The sequence below is a fragment of the Delphinus delphis genome, chromosome 1, assembly GCF_949987515.2.
Source record: "Delphinus delphis chromosome 1, mDelDel1.2, whole genome shotgun sequence".
NCBI lineage: Eukaryota > Metazoa > Chordata > Mammalia > Artiodactyla > Delphinidae > Delphinus > Delphinus delphis.
In genome coordinates, this window is record NC_082683.1 from 20,249,393 (window position 1) to 20,265,676 (window position 16,284).

General features: G+C 50.4%; 1 protein-coding gene across 1 annotated transcript; it reads left to right on the forward strand.

The window, feature by feature from the left end:
• Nucleotides 1-104: 104 nt before the first annotated feature.
• On the forward strand, nt 105-14,731 carry CATSPER4 (cation channel sperm associated 4). Its single transcript, XM_059999735.1, has 11 exons — nt 105-176; nt 304-378; nt 857-1,000; nt 4,175-4,276; nt 10,207-10,304; nt 10,472-10,592; nt 10,786-10,919; nt 12,199-12,373; nt 13,134-13,345; nt 13,891-14,056; nt 14,678-14,731. Exons 1-11 carry the CDS (start codon nt 105-107, stop codon nt 14,729-14,731), a joined length of 1,353 nt encoding a protein of 450 aa, XP_059855718.1.
• The last annotated feature ends 1,553 nt before the right edge of the window (nt 14,732-16,284 follow it).

Below are 16,284 nucleotides of genomic sequence, written 5' to 3' on the forward strand. Positions count from 1 at the left end.
TGCGGACAGGTGGAGGTCACAGAAGCCTCTATGATATCACCGAAGGGGGGCAGGACAGCTTGGAATGAAGTTTCTTTGAGGAGTGGGAGGGACACTGAGCAACTATGGCGCATAACCAGAGGACCTGGTGGCAGCACTGGACTGACACCACCTATATCAATCCTTTGAACCGCATGGTAGGTGGTACCTGCCTGGCTGCACTGCCCAAGCTGGGCATCCTGGGGCGGGACGGGGCACTGGAGGACCATACTGAGTCCGGAGGGGCAGTGGCTGCACTGATGGGCCCTCTCCTCGCCCTTGCAGAGGGCCGCTCACGAGCCCTACCTCCGGCCAGAGGAGCAGGTGCTCGTCAACCGCCGAGATATCACTAGCAGTAAGGTAAGGCCGAGGCCGGGCCTGCAGCCTGTTGGGGGGTCTGCAGCAATCCTCACCCCCACAGTGACCCTTGTGCAGCTGTGTCTATGGGGCAACCGGCCCTCAGAATACCTCTGCCCCTTCTGCCTTCTAAATGTCCCAGCTGTGATCCCTGCAGTGACCGCCCCTGCCATGGGATGTTAGTAACCACCCGGCAGTGCCCCTACAGGAGCCCCTATATAATGACAGCCACTCCCCAGCAGAGACCCCAAAAGAGTCTCCCTTACAATGACCCCTACAAAGACCACCCAGCAGTGACCCGCTTTTAGTGGCCATTTAGGTAGTGACCTCTACATTGAGGCCCCCGTTCCATGATCCCTTCTCAGGCAACTTCTTTCCCAAGAGTGGCCCCCAAGGGTCCCTATTCACTGAGAGCAAACTTCCAGGCAGAGGCCTCCTACGGTGACACCTGCCTGAAGGAAGGTCCCCCACCCTCTCCCAGGATGCCTGGGACATGCAGGAGTTCATCACTCGCATGTATGTCAAGGAGCTGCTCCGACACCCGGCCTTCCACCTGCTGCTGGCCGTGCTGCTGGTGGTCAATGCCATCACCATTGCTCTCCGCACCAACTCCGTTCTTGACCAGGTGGGACTCCAGCCTGACCTCTGACCCACTGATCTAACAGGGGCCTGGGCAAGTCACTTCCCTCTCGGGGCCTCAGGCTCCTCATCTGTTCATGATGGTTGGATTGGATGCTCTTCAAGGGCCTGTCAGTGCTGACTTTCTTAAAGATCAAGGAAGACTTCGTGGTAGGGGGGACCCAGCTTTGAGAAAGGCATTGGATTTGCAGAGGAAGGACAACAGAAAAGTGGTGTGAGCAGAGGCAGGCAAATGGGTGCCTTGTGGGGAAGGGTATCCCATTTTAATCAATAGCCACTAAGTGAGAATCACTCTGTACCAGATACTGCACTCAGTGCCAGGTACGGACACAACAGACCCAGTTCTGTCTCAGATAGACAGACATATCATTCCAAATGCCTGGGTGTCACAGAGTATGTGGAAGCTCAGAGGAGGCATTGACCCTAATCTGGGGGTCAGGGAAGGCTTCCTGGAGAAAAGGACATTTAAGCAGAGAGCAAAGAATGAATAGGAGTTGGCCAGGCAGAGAGAGGTGGAGAAGGGTGTCTTGGGCAGAACAAACAGCATGGAAGTGAGTTCTGTGTGTCCAGCTTGAAGTCTGCTATGGCTTGGGTCTTACCCTTGATGTTTTAATTTCTTACAAGGAGTCTACCACATACGTGGATTGTGCTATTGAAAATCAATATCTTTAAAATGTCCAGTGTGGTGACTGATGAGTTCAGAGGGGTGGTCAGCAGCAGATCACACAGGGTCTCGTTAAAGAGGATGGGTTTTATCCTATGTCATTGGAAAGCCAAAGTTTATTTTATTTTACTTTACTTTTATTTTTTTAATTGAAGTATAGTTGATTAACAATGTTGAGTTAATTTCTGCTGTACAGCAAAGTGATTCAGTTATATATATATATATATATATATATATATATATATATATATATATACAATTTTTTTACGGTACGCGGGCATCTCACTGCTGTGGCCTTTCCCGCTGCGGAGCACAGGCTTCGGACGCGCAGGCCCAGCGGCCATGGCTCACGGACCCAGCCACTCCGTGGCATGTGGGATCTTCCCGGACTGGGGCACGAACCCACGTCCCCTGCATCGGCAGGCGGACTCCCAACCACTGCGCCACCAGGGAAGCCCTAGACATTCTTTTTTTATATTCTTTTCCATTGTGGTTTATCATAGGATATTGACTGTGGTTTATCATAGGATATTGTATAGTTCCCTGTGCTATACAGTAGGACTTGTTGTTTATCCAGGAAAGCCAGGGTTTAAAGTATGGCAACATGAGAGTGACTGGCATCTAGGTGGATGGTTGCCGAAGCTCAAGGAATGGATGAGGTTGCCTGGAGAGAGTGTTGAGTGAGAAGAGGACCAAGACAGAGCTCTGAGGAGAGCCTCCAAGTAGAGGGCAGAAAATAGAGGAGGAGATGCCAAAGGATGCTGAGGGGGAGTGGCCAGAGGAGTGGGAGGAACCCCAGGAGAGCGCATTACCAAGGGAGCAGGCACAGGGTCAGATGTGGCTAGGAGACAAGGCAAGGAAAGGACTATGAAGCATCCCTTGTTTAGCTCTTGTGACCTTGACACAAGCTGCCTGTGATGTGGTGGAGGCAGAAACCCAATTGCCAAGGTTTGTAGAATGTGTAGACTACAGGGCAGATCAAAACCCATCAATGGCTCATGAAACGAGTTCAGAGTGTAGATAGCAGCATTTTGAAGTAGAATGAAATAAAATGAAAAAGAATGAAGTAGAAATTGTAGTGGGGGAGAGGGAGGGAGGGGAGGAGGGGAGAGGGAGAGAAAGCATTATGGTGTAAAATGTAAAATATATTTCTTTGAGTCCCAGTCAAAAATGCTAAAATCCCTGATATAGGATATGTGCCCATGAAGGTCAAATCCTAGAGACTTGTGAATGCCAGACTGGTTTTGAACCTCACCCTGCAGGCCATAGGGGGCCATGAAAGCTTTGTGGGTGGAGAAGGCAACTCTGATTTAGCCACAGATGTGCATGACTTGGAGAAGGCAGGGGGACTGTTGAGGAAGCTCTTTGAATAAATAGTAAGGAGAGCCTATTGCCACCAGTGGCCAGTGGGGTAGAGCTGAAGGGAAAGATGAAGGGAAAGAAAGCCCTTCCTTTTTGTAGGCAGATGTCCCTGGCCCATGATGCCCTTTGGGAATTTGGAACAGGCTGGAAGCCCATAAACTTTAGCTCCCATCTGAGTTTCAGAAACTCTGCCCAGAGAATTTCCTGGTGGTCCAGTGGTTAGGACTCCGTGCTTCCACTGCAGGGGGCCTGGGTTCGATCCCTGGTCAGGGAACTAAGATCCCGCATGCTGCGTGGTGTGGCCAAAAAAAAAAAAGAAGAAGAAACTCTGCCCAGCCTTGCACTGGCTGGTGGATGGGGTTGGTGGCAAGGTGTGGGGAGCAAGAGGCTTGAAGCACTGAGTCTGTGGGTCATGGAGGTGAGGAAAGGGAGGAGTCCAGGTGACTTTGGTAACTGCCAGGGTGGAGTTGGGGGCTGGGAGCTGTTCATGTCCCAAACTATATCAGAGTCACAGCTTAACAGGAGATTGCGTGAACATGAGTTGGGTTTTAAACAGAACTCAAAGTCATGGATCCATCCATCAATCCGTCCACCCAGGAACATGTCTTGGACCCGTGAGTAGGGGGATACCCAGGAGCTTGGTCAGGTCTGGCTGGGGGGATTTGGGAGCTGGAGCAGCAGGAGTGGTTGGGACAATCAGAGAAGCAAGGATGGGGCTTGGTGTCCTCCATCTCAAGGGCCAGGTCTTTTCCTCCCAATCCTGGAGTCTGTTCTGCCTTTCTCCACCTCCCTTTTCCTACTCTAGAGGTTAAGAACAAGGGTTTGTAGTCAGACAACAGTCTTTATCATTAACTGCCTGACCTTGGGCACCTCTCTGAGGTTCCCATCAAGTGCAAGATGGAAATTAAACCTACTTCATAGGACAATGGTGATGGTAACATGAAATAATACATTTGTGGTCTTAGCACGGTGCCTAGCACGTACATGGAAGGGGTGCTCTAAAGGGAGCTACAAAGATGCTGATGAAGAGCAGTAAGAATCTGGGCTTCCCCTCCCCTGAAGACATGCTCTCTCCCTGGTCTTGCCACCCCCTACTCACCTCTCTGCCCTTCCTTTTCTCTATCTTCCATGTAGAAACACTATGAGTTGTTCTCTACCATAGATGACATTGTGCTGACTATCCTTATCTGTGAACTTCTCCTCGGCTGGTTAAATGGCTTCTGGATTTTCTGGAAGGTGAGATCCTGGGCCCTCCCTGCCATCACATCTATTCCTCCTTAGGGACAGCACCCCACCCCATCCCCATCCACCTGGCCCTGCAAGGTGCACAGGTGGAGGGGTGTGTGTGCATGTGTGTGCATGTGTGCTCATGCAGAAGGAGAAACTAACTACTTCTGAGATGTCTGTGATGTGGCAGAAAGTAATTTGTACTACAAGTGCAGCCTCCCGGGGTTCCAGTTCCTGACCCAGCCTTCCCTAGTTCTGCAATCCTGGGCAAACCTTGATTTCCTTATCAGAGAAATACAGTTGAGAGTATCCACCTTAATTTACAGGGTTCAAGAACAGGGGTCAATAAAGATTTTCTGTAAGGGGTGTTGACCTTAAGAATAAAACAGTTATTTTACCAGCAAAAAAGGGTTTATCTGGGAATAGCAGAGGAATCGCAAATCAGGACTAGCAAACGACAGCATAAGCCATAGACTAGTCCAACAAACAATTGAGAGGAACGTTATTTTATAGAGAAAAAGGAGGAAGTTGGGAAGGGTTGTTTTGAACCAAAATCTACTGGCGAAAAGTGAGAGTTCAGGGTGATGGTGGTCTCTCATTGGCTGAGTTGCTGGAATAGTTGATTTCTTGCAGGAGATGCAATGTACATCTTTTCCTGTTGGGGCCTGTAATTGATGATTCTTTCCCCTTTGGGATTTTTCTGTTCAAGTCTGTAATTGACAATTCTTCCTGTAATTGACATCTAGTGATACTGCGTGAGAGCTCCCCCTTTTGGCCTCCCAATTCCATTGTAGTGAGGTTTCCCTTTATTAATTTTCACAAGGGCCAGATAAATATTTTAAGCTTTGTGGACCATACAGTCTCTGTTGCAAACACTCACTTCTGCTGTGAGAGCACAAAAGCAGCCATAGACAGTACATAGACAAATGAGCATGGCTAGGTTCCAAATCAGTTTTATTTGTGAATACTAAAATTTGAACTTTATGTAATTTTCACATGTCACAAAACATAAAACATATATATATATATATATATATATATATAAACCATTCTAAACCTGAGGGTCTTTAAAAAGAGGGGCTGCTGGTCAATTTGGCCCTTGGGCTATAGTTGGCCTACCCCTCTTCTGGAGGGTATCAAAAAGCTGTCTGGGTGGGAACAGATCTTAACATTACATAAAATGAGACAAAGACTCAAATTCTTTGTTTCAATAGGACTTATAGAGTTAAGGGATTTCTGGAGTCAAGGGATTTATCTTGCCTTTGGGCATGTGCAAGAAGAGGCTTTGAAAAGAAACACCTATCAGATTTTTATACCTTTCATAAAAAGGAATCATCATTTAAATACCTTTACCAGGAAAACCAATGAGAATTACAAGCTTTCCAGGGGTTAGAGGTGTCACTTCATAGAACACAGAATGTAGAACCTAGAACAATATTTCTGAAGTCCAGATATATATTTTTTAATACATTTATTTATTTATTTATTGGCTGTGTTGGGTCTTCGTTGCTGCACACGGGCCTTCTCTAGTTGCGGCGAGCAGGGCCTACTCTTCGTTGCGGTGCACAGGCTTCTCATTGCGGTGGCTCCTCTTGTTGCAGAGCACGGGCTCTAGAGCACAGGCTCAGTAGTTGTGGTGAACAGGCTTTGTTGCTCCGCAGCATGTGGGATCTTCCCGGACCAGGGCTCGAACCCGTGTCCCCTGCATTGGCAGGTGGATTCTTAACCACTGTGCCACCAGGGAAGCCCCAGATGTCTTAAAGTATGCTTTGTGAAAACAACACTTGGGAGGATGTTTATTAACAGAAAATAGAATAGGATGGTGCATATTTACATGTCTCCACACTGGAGAGGAGAATAGGTACCATGCTTTTTGTGAACATTTCAATGCACCACTTTTTCAGAACTAGCTCTAGGTTACAGGCAGACATCTGTTGCATGAGAGAGAACATTTCTTCCTTCCTGTAGACGTGAGATTTCTTTTGCTACCGGCCAGGGTTCTTGGCCTCCTTAATTAATAGAAACTGATCAGAGGCCAGACAAGAAATTCAGGGAAGGCTTTATTGGGGCCCCTGCTGCAGCAGGGGGGAGAGAGAACAATTAACAAGTTCTCTTGCCCACTCTCTTCAGAGGGGGGATGAGCTTGTGGCTTGGGTGGTTTGCCCACCCCTTTGGTGATGTGTGCAAGGGGCATGCACAGTACCCTGCTTTTGATCCCAACCCCCTGCCTTTGCTCCCTGTTCTTCAGAAGTGGCATTTGGACCTTTTGTATCTTTTTGTCCATAATTTGCCCCAGCTGCTCATGCATGCAGTTATTTTTAGTCCCTTATAGTTTCTTTGTATTTTGTTGCTCCAGGAGTCTTGTATCAGGTGCAGGCACTGCAGCCAAGGGTCCCAGGCCCCAGCCTGTCTCACTTTTAGCAGCAGTTAGGAAGGCCTGCACTTTCAAGGGGCCTGCACTTTCAAAGCTAAGCTCCGTTTCATTAACACAAGAGAACTGGAGCAAGCCTGAGAATCTTCTGTTCTTCCAAGCCACTCTGCTTGTCCTCTCAAGGGCAAGATTTCTCAGCCTCGGCACAGTTGACATGTTGGCCTGGATAATTCTTTGTTGTCGGGGGACTGTCCTGTGCATTGTTTAGCAGCATTCCTGGCCTCTACCCATTAGATGCCATTAGCACCCTCCTACCTGTGACAATCAAGGATGTCCCCAGACATTGCCACATGTCCTCCGGAAGGCAAAACCACCCTCCAGAACTAATGGCTGAGAACTAATGTCCCAAACCCTAACCTTCCTCTGGGGCTATAGCCTCCCAGGGCCAAAAGCCAGGGCTTGTTAGAGGCCCTCTGCTGTCTCCTTCCCCACCCCCAACCCCTCCCCTGGTCCCAGTGTACAAGGACTGCTCCCTGTTGAATGGGTAGATGGAAAGGGAGAATGCAGGGGAGGGAGGAAAGTCTGCAAGTTAATATCTCAAATATTACCCAGGCACGTGGGGCTCCCCAGAGTTTTGCCCCTAGTGCCCCCTTTTCCGTGGCCCTTGTGTGGCTCCTCCCTCTCCTTACCTCCATAGCCTATTAATTACTATTTCACCACCTAAATATTTCTCAGATTTCTTGCTGCCTCTGCATCTCTGCTATCCCTGTTCTAGCTCTTACCTTGTCTTCTCTCACCAGGATGTTGCTATGGCTTCCTGTGTACCCCACCTGCCATCAAAGTAATTTTCTGAAGGCCCAAGACAAAGTAACTTAAACTGCTCCAGTGGCTCCCTATTGTTTCTAGGATCAGGGCTAAATGCCTCACTGTGCTTAAGGCCTTCCATGATGTGGCTCTTGCTTGCTTTTGCAGCCTTATCACTCCTGGCTTTACCCTTGGGTATTCCAGCTACATCAAGCTGCTTGTAGTGGCATTCCCCAACACACACTTTCAAGTGCATGCACACACACACACACACACATACACACTGCTGTTTCTCACCTCATGCCCATGCTGACCCCTAGTCTATAAAATCTCTTTGCCACTTACTCACTTGCTTTCCTCCTACTTACAGCTTAAGACTCTTGCAGATGTTTTCTCTTCCAGGAAGTCTTCCTGTCTCTCCCAGGCTAGGTTAGTTGTTGCTCTGTCTCCCTAATGCTTTGTACTCACCTCTCACCTGGAGTTAAAACTTACTGTCTGGGGCTTCCCTGGTGGCACAGTGGTTGAGAGTCCACCTGCCGATGCAGGGGACAGGGGTTCGTGCCCCAGTCCGGGAAGATCCCACATGCTGCGGAGTGGCTGGGCCCGTGAGCCATGGCCGCTGGGCCTGCGTGTCCAGAGCCTGTGCTCCGCAATGGGAGGGGCCACAACAGTGAGAGGCCCGCGTACCGCAAAAAAAAAAAAAAATTACTGTCTATCCACCTCCCTCAAAATAGTCTGTGAGCCAAGCAGGGCGAAATCCTGTATCTTCAGGATCTGATTTGAGGTGTGGCATATAGTAGGAGCTTAATACTGAATGGATAGAGGGATGGATCTGTAGACAGGCAGACTTGTGTCTCCTTGTGTATGTTTAGGCACCAACACTTTGAATGTGAAACACAAGGAGGGCTTGTGTTTATTGGACTGCCTAATTTAAGAACTTTTTCTCCATTAAAAATCATTTTCTTTTTGAATATTTAATGCAGCTACATAGGGCTTCCCTGGTGGCGCAGTGGTTGAGAGTCTGCCTGCCAATGCAGGGGACATGGGTTCGAGCCCTGGTCTGGGAAGATCCCACATGCCGCGGAGCAACTAGGCCCGTGAGCCACAACTACTGAGCCTGTGCATCTGGAGCTTGTGCTCCGCAACAACAGAGCCCGTGATAGTGAGAGGCCCGCGCACCGCGATGAAGAGTGGCCCTGGCTTGCCACAACTAGAGAAAGCCCTCACACAGAAACAAAGATCCAACACAGCCATAAATAAATAAATAAATAAAATTAAAAACAAGTTCTCTTAATGCAGCTACATATTGGTCAAAACTGTATTGAGAGACTGTCATATAGAATGAAGTAAGTCAGAAAGAAGAAAACAAATATCATATATTAACACATATATGTGGAATCTAGAAAAATGGTATAAATGAACTTATTTGCAAAGCAGAAATAGAGTCACGGACGTAGAGAACAAACGAATGGATACCAAGGGGGGAAGCGGGGGTGGGATGGATTGGGAGATTGGGATCGACATATATACACTACTATGTATAAAACAGATAACTAATGAGAACAGACTGTATGGCACAGGGAACTCTACTCGGTGCTCTGTGGTGACCTAAATGTGAAGGAAATCCAAGGAAGAGGGGATATATGTGTACGTGTGGCTGATTCACTTTGCTGTACAGCAGAAACCAACACAATACTGTAAAGCGACTATACTACAATTAAAAAAAAAAAAAGACTGTACTGAAAGGCACACACAGAATTCTTGTTCCCACTCCTGACCTTTCTTCCCTTTCCCTCACCCCCACCCTCTTCAGATAATCTTCGTTATTTATAATCTCGTTTATCCTCCTAGTGTTTATTTTGCAATCATAAGCAAATATGTACATATTTTTAGTCTTCCCTTTCCTAACAGTAGCATACTGTAAACACTGTTCTGCACTTTCCTTTTTGTCACTTAATGGATCTTTCTGTATCAGTACATGGAGACCTTTCTTACTATCCTATACTCCACTGAATGTGCAGTAGTTTATTCAACCAGTGTCCCAATTGCTGAACACTTTGGTTATTTTCAGCCTTCTACAAATGCCATTTTGTACGTGTACTAGAGTTTGTGTGGGTCGGATTTCGAGAAGTGGGATCACTGGTCAAAGGTAAATGCGGATTGTTTATTAGAGCAAATTCTCCTCTGTAGTGGTTGTGCTCAAATTTGTCATACACCTGAGCTTCCTTCCTCCATCCCCATTCTAAAAGAGTTTGTGCCATATTGGACAAAGGGCTTGCAAAATGTGCCTTTCTTCTGCAGTGAGAGTTAGTTCACCTCTGACCTGGCTATTGAAGCACTGTTCCTTAATGTTGTAATCAGTATTTATTTTCATTTTATTGTTAATTGTAGTGTGTGTCACACAAAGCTGGAGCATCCAAACACTCTCAGGTCACCTAACTGCAGGGCAAGGCCATTGTCAGCAGCGCAGTAGCCAAGGTGGGCGCTCAGCTTAGGAACTGGCTGTGTATATATGAGAGACTCCACTGTGTGCTTCAGACACTGCACTTGGCTATTGACACATGTATGAGACAGCGAGCGCATGCATGTTTTGTGGCGTGTTTGGGGCGACAGCAGGATGAGTAACAGCAGTGGATGGCAGATGACTGGCCCTGCTTCGAGAGGACCACTGAGTCCCCCATCCTTGGGGTGTACGGAGGGCAGACCCAGGATGAACCCATGGGCTGGGCCTGACAGACCCTGCTGGGGCTGGCCCACCCCCCAGGACGGCTGGAACATCCTCAACTTCCTTATCATCTTTATCTTGCTCCTGGGGTTCTTCGTTAATGAACTCAGTGCCATCTCTATCACCTACACCCTCAGGTAAGCTGGGAACTGAGAAAAGGAGGGACCTGTCTGGACCCTGGGAAAGAGAGGAAGGGGTTTTTACCAGGTGGGGATCAGCTCTGCCTTTCTGGGCAGGTGGGGGGATGGTGAGGAGGAGGGGTCTGGGAAGGGCCGAGGGGCACCCCTGAGAGGCTCTGCCACAGGGTACTTCGTCTGGTGCACGTGTGCATGGCAGTGGAGCCCCTGGCCCGGATCATCCGTGTCATCCTGCAGTCAGTGCCCGACATGGCCTACATCATGGCGCTCATCCTCTTCTTCATGCTGGTCAGTGCCCTTCCCTGCCCCCGGCTACTCCCCTTCCCTGAACAGGCCCCTAGGTCCCTGGGGATACAGGGTGTCTGGAGAAGAGGAGAGGCTATGGGCCTGAAGCCCTGTGACTCCCCTGGCAGCTCATTTGCATGGCCTGTCCCTAAGGCCCTCTGGTGAAGTCCGGGCGGGTCTCTGGTCTCTCTGGCAGGTGTTCTCAGTATTCGGGGTCACTCTCTTTGGTGCATTCGTGCCCATGCATTTCCAGAACATGCAGGTTGCCCTGTATACCCTCTTCATCTGCATCACCCAGGATGGCTGGGTGGACATCTACAGTAACTTTCAGTGAGTGCCCATGGGGCTTCCAGGGGAGGGGGGTGGGGCCCAATCCAGGCAAGCTAGCCAGGGAGGGGCTGGGCTCCCAGGGGCAAAAAACTGACTGGGGAGGGAGACGTGCTGCTCCAGGGCTTGGGATGAGGATGGCACAGCAGGAGGGGGATGCCTGGGGCTTTAGACTGGAGAAAAGCAGGCTCCCTGGAGCTGAGGGCTCTGGGTTTGTAGTCTACTTGAAGAGTCATTCCCAATGAAACTCCACCCATTCAAGGTCCCACTGCAGGCTATTCAGGGAGATTTCTCCCATTATGCTCAGCAGCTGGGCAGCTAGGCCTTGGGCAAGGGAGCAGGTCTGTGGTTGCATCTAGCGCTCCAAGGCAGCCTCCCAGCCCCCACTGGAGCCCACCAAACTGCCTGCACTCCTGAGAACTTAGGGTCTCATTTATTCATTCTGAGACCCACTGCCCAGGGTCATTATTGGCCACAGATGGCTGCCTGGGTTCTGTTCTTTACCTCTTTCCCATTAAGCCTAAACTCTATTTGTTTCCAGTCCCCTCCAGGGAGTGGGTCCCCCTAACTGATTTTCTTTTTATCTCCTTCATGTGAGAGTAGAAGCCCAGCTGGTAAAGGGGCTTCTGCACTCATTACCCATTATGATGTAGGCAGTAGAAAAATCATGGAGTGTGCAATAAAGGTGGCCGGGGGTTCTGAGTCTGCTCCACTGCACTAGCCGTGCAGCCGTCTGAGCCTCCGTTTCCTCATCTGTCAACTGGAGATTAAAATACATTATTAACCGTGTCATGGATTGCTGTGAGAATTAGCAGAGACTGGCACTGTGTGCACGCACATGCACACACACGCATAGCAGGAGAGAGAAAACTATTATTTGGGAAAATATTTTATGGGAGATTTATAATAGGTATTAACAGTGGGTGGGATTTTTTTCCTGTATATTTTCCTTCTGATCTTTCTACAATGAGCTTGAATTACTTTTTATAATAAGAACGACACGACTAAAGAATATAACCAATAGATTAAACTCGGTAATGCTGACGTACAAATCCCCACCTTGCAGGGCTGGCTTGAGGACCGCCCACTGTCTGGCAGTACAGCTGGCGCTCAGTAAAGAGCAGCTGCGGGAACAATTAGGAGTAAGGCATTAGAGCTCCACAACAGCAGTGAGGCAGCAGAAGTCCCAGCGGGCCTTCAGATAATTTCCCCATCTCATAGATGAGGAAACTGAGGCCCAAAGGGCCAGGGAGGTGATAGGGCCCCTGACTGCCATCTCCAGGATGGAGACAAGGGAGTACGCAGTGGAGATTGGGGGCGCCATCTACTTTGCCATCTTCATCACCATCAGTGCCTTCATTGGCATCAACCTGTTGGTCGTCGTGGTCACCACCAATCTGGAGCAAATGATAAAGGCAGGCGAACAGGGGCAACAGCATCAAATAGTCTTCAGTGAGGTGAGTGAGATGGGGAGGGCAGAGGGGGGTGAGGCAGAGTGTATATGAGTGCTGAATTGAGCGTGTGTGTTTGTGCGCGCGCGCACACTCGAGGGCCTGAAGAAAGCCAAGCCTGAGATGCGGAGGCAGCATTGCCCACGGCCAACTCACCAACGGGGGCTTCTGAGGAGTGTGGAGTTCCTAGGTGTTTTGTTCTATGGCAACTAAAATCTAAGCAGCTGAGTGACCTTAGGGCGTTTAACCAATCTAAGCCTCAATTTCTTCTCCTGTAAAATGAAAATAATTATAGTACTTCATAGGGCTATTATGATAATTTCATGGGTAAACGAACAGTACTTGGCACATACTAAGAACTCAATAAATATTAGCTATAGTGTTACTCATTCAGGGGTAGAGCTTCCGAAAGGCTGGAGAGTGTAGGGTGGAGTATTGCCTAAAGTGTTGAGGGCTGTGGGCTGTGACTTGAGAGTAGATAGGGTTTCAGAAGTTTGCTGGGTAGGATTTATCAGGAGTGAAATGGTGGGGGAAGCACTAGGTTTTGAAAAGGGGTGAGAATTTCCAAAAAGGTGAGGGATGGGCTCGCGCATTTCAAGTTAAGCTCCCACAGCAAAGGAGAGAGCCTAAGATTGGTTAGAGCTGAAACAAGGGGCGTTAGAACCCTGGTGACCTGAGACTCATCCTCCCTGAAGCCAAGCAGGAAGGGGCAAGGGGAGGGGGTGCCGGCTGAGCTGTCCTTCCCTCTCCATTTCCCCCTCCCCAGACAGGCAGCGAGGAGGGAAATGGGAATAACGAGCTGCCGCTGGTGCACTGTGTGGTCGCCCGTTTGGAGACATCTGGCGTCCCCCAGGAGCCGTTTATGGGGGGCCTCCCGACGAACCTCTCAGAAAACACATTCGACAACTTCTGCTTGGTGCTCGAGGCAATACAGGAGAACCTGATGCAGTACAAGGAGATCCGAGATGAGCTCAACACGTAGGGCGGGTACTGGGGGTACCCTCGAGTCTCGTGAGTCAGGGCTGAGTGGAGCCTCAGATTCTTCTGGCCTCACGCCCTCACCATATTTTTTCTTTTGCGGTACGCGGGCCTCTCACTGTTGCGGCCTCCCGTTGCGGAGCACAGGCTCCGGACGCGCAGGTTCAGCGGCCATGGCTCACAGGCCTAGCCGCTCCGCGGCATGTGGGATCTTCCCGGACCGGGGCACGAACCCGCGTCCCCTGCATCGGCAGGCGGACTCTCAATCACTGCGCCACCAGGGAAGCCCACGCCCTCACCATTTTATCATGCGGACCCTGGGGCCCAGAGAGGTTAAGTGAATTGTCCAGGTTTCCCCAGCCTGTCGGTGAGGGAACTGGAATCCAGACCTCCCGGTTCCTCGCATCTCACAAGAGCCTTAAGCCTCGGCCTGGGTCTCTCTCAGAGTAAAGGGAGAGGGCGAAGGGGGCTGGACACCAGGGAAAAGATGGGAGGGCAGCCTTCCAACCCTCACCCTCGGAACGCACTCACCTCTCCGCCCTCAGGATAGTGGACGAAGTACGCTCCATCCGCTTCAACCAGGAACAGGAGGAGGAGCTGATGCACAGGCACTTATCGTGGAGCCCGTCGAGGGCAAGCGGGTCCTCCACAGCCACCCGTGAGATGACTTGCCAGCAAGACTTGATCACTGCGCTCGTCAACAGGGAAAAGGTGCAGCTTCCTTCCCCTACCCAATGGGTACTCAGCTCGCCACGCCACCCAGCTCAGCCTCAACCCCATTAGTCAAGGCCTCTGTCTATTCCAAGATCTGGTCCGCCCCCTAGACTCCCAAGCACCCCAGCAGTCACCGCCAATCTGGTTAGGTTCCAACTTTTCCTTCTTCGGGAGGCCCCGCCCCTCCCATAGGGCTCCAACCACTGAGCCATCTTGGTCTTCAGCACCGTCAAACCTACCCTTTCTTAGTGAGACTTGAGCGGTTCAGTCCCTGCTTAGTGGCAGATACTCAGGCCCACTGGGGGCATAGGACCCCCAGGTCCTGTCTAGGGTGCATAAGAGGAGCAGCCTCCTGAGGGAGGAAGATTCTATGGAGAAAAAGTCACACTCCCACATTATTTAGTTTCTTTCTGCTTCCCACACCATCAGACTGGGAACCTTGTGAATGTCCATGGCCTGAGCTCCCACAGTCGGAGAGCAGACTCCGCAGGCTAGAGTTAGACGTGAAGGACTTCCTGCCAGGCCTGGATGAACAGCTGTTGAGCTGAAGGAGGGGAGTAAGGGGGCATCTGCCATGTCAGGGTGGGGGCATTGACAAGAAGACCTCTTGGTTTGCAGGTTCAGGAATCCAACACAAATGTACTCCTTAACAAACACAAATTGAGCCGCTGAGAGGGCAGGACGGGAGCCAACGGGCATGAGCACACACACCCAGCCACTGCATCTTCTGCATCACTAGCATGACTTGGCACATCCTGGCCTGAACCCATCCTCTCCCTTACCCCCCGGGCAGATGCCTGGGGATGGAAGGGGGCAGCATCTCTAGGGCTTGTGCCTGTGAGCCCCAGGTCCAGAGGAGCCGGGATGGAGAAGGATGCTGGATGAGAGTGGGAGCCCTACCACAAGGATGAGCACAGAAGGGGGTGCTGGCCAAGGCAGCCAGGATTTGCCCTAAGGATGGGCATCCCTGGTATCCTGCTAGACCAGAACTAGATGGAGTCTAAGTGGGCCCAAGCACCAAGAGAAGAAAGGTGAGGCCAGTGGGGCCAGGTATCTGTATCAGGAATAAACTTTTGTGTTGGGACCAATGTGTCTGACTGGTGGATCTCCAAACCCTTGAGGCAGCCTTGCCCCTCAAGAGCCTGTTTGTCCAATGGGAGAGTCACTGGCTGTCCTCCAGAGCTTCCAGTCTAATGGGAGAGAAAATCCACACCCTGAAAATTTTTGACTTAACGGTAGAGATGTAATCCCTGCCCTCAGGGTCCGAAATTCTGGGGGTGAAAATCTGGTCCTCACAGTTCCTCACAGTTGGGAGTGCCTCTCTTATGAAGGAGACGCCCTAACCTCTCTCTGTGTCTGAAGGTGTAGGAGACTGGTCCTCATTCTGGGGAGTTCTAGTCTGATGGGGTCACCATCGACCAAGTCATGCAGGTACAGGAAGCTCTATCCTGGATCAATGGAGAATGGCTGGGCGAAGTGTGGGTCCTGGCAGGCTCTCTGGGGAAGAAGAGCACTGAAGCTTCCTGGAAGGCATCAGGAGGAATTTGAGGGTCAGGTGGATGAAGTCCGGTGGAGAACTTGGGACCTGTGAGACCTCTTTGGGAGCTTCATACAAAGACCATCGAGAGCCACAGCAGGTCCTAAGCTAGGCAATGCAGAGTCTGAGAAAGCTGTGGCAGTCGTGGGCACTATGAAGAGCTGCCTCGGTGGATTCTCATCCTTGGGCAAATCACTGGGCCTCATTTTCCCCATCTGAGCAATCGGGAGAGGATAAGATTGAGCACCAGCTCTAAAATCAAACGGCCAGCACTCAGCCCCAGAACTGGGAGACTGATGAGATCAGCTGTACGGTTGAGACTCAGGTTCCCTGATGTTGTGCGAAGGGAAGGCTGGAAAGGATGTTGTGTGAGAGTTCTGCCCAGCTGTTCAGCAAAGACTGACAACTAGGGGCCTTGGGGATATTCACCAGTTGGAATGGGAATCCCCAGAGGCCCACTGATTACAGGTGACGGGAAACTCCACCCTTCATCCCCTCCCACTGGCATTGCTTCCAGCCCTGAAAAGCCCCCTGGGGCCTGCTGGGAAGAAGTCTGGACAACTGGGGCAGGGGTGGTGCACTCAGCAGGCAGGTGAGAGGTGGCACCCCAGCAGTGCTTCACTGTCTTGGAGTGCTATCTGTTCCCCTGTTTGGGCCAAGACTCCAGGACCATCAACCAGCAGAACGA

What these genes read in the sequence shown, in the direction of transcription:
- CATSPER4 (XM_059999735.1), top strand. Translation starts at nt 105, where the DNA reads ATGGCGCATAACCAGAGGACCTGGTGGCAGCACTGGACTGACACCACC. An exon ending in GCTTCTGGATTTTCTGGAAG is followed by an intron (nt 4,277 to 10,206) that starts GTGAGATCCTGG and finishes CCCACCCCCCAG; the next exon opens with GACGGCTGGAACATCCTCAA. An exon ending in GACATCTACAGTAACTTTCA is followed by an intron (nt 10,920 to 12,198) that starts GTGAGTGCCCAT and finishes TGCCATCTCCAG; the next exon opens with GATGGAGACAAGGGAGTACG.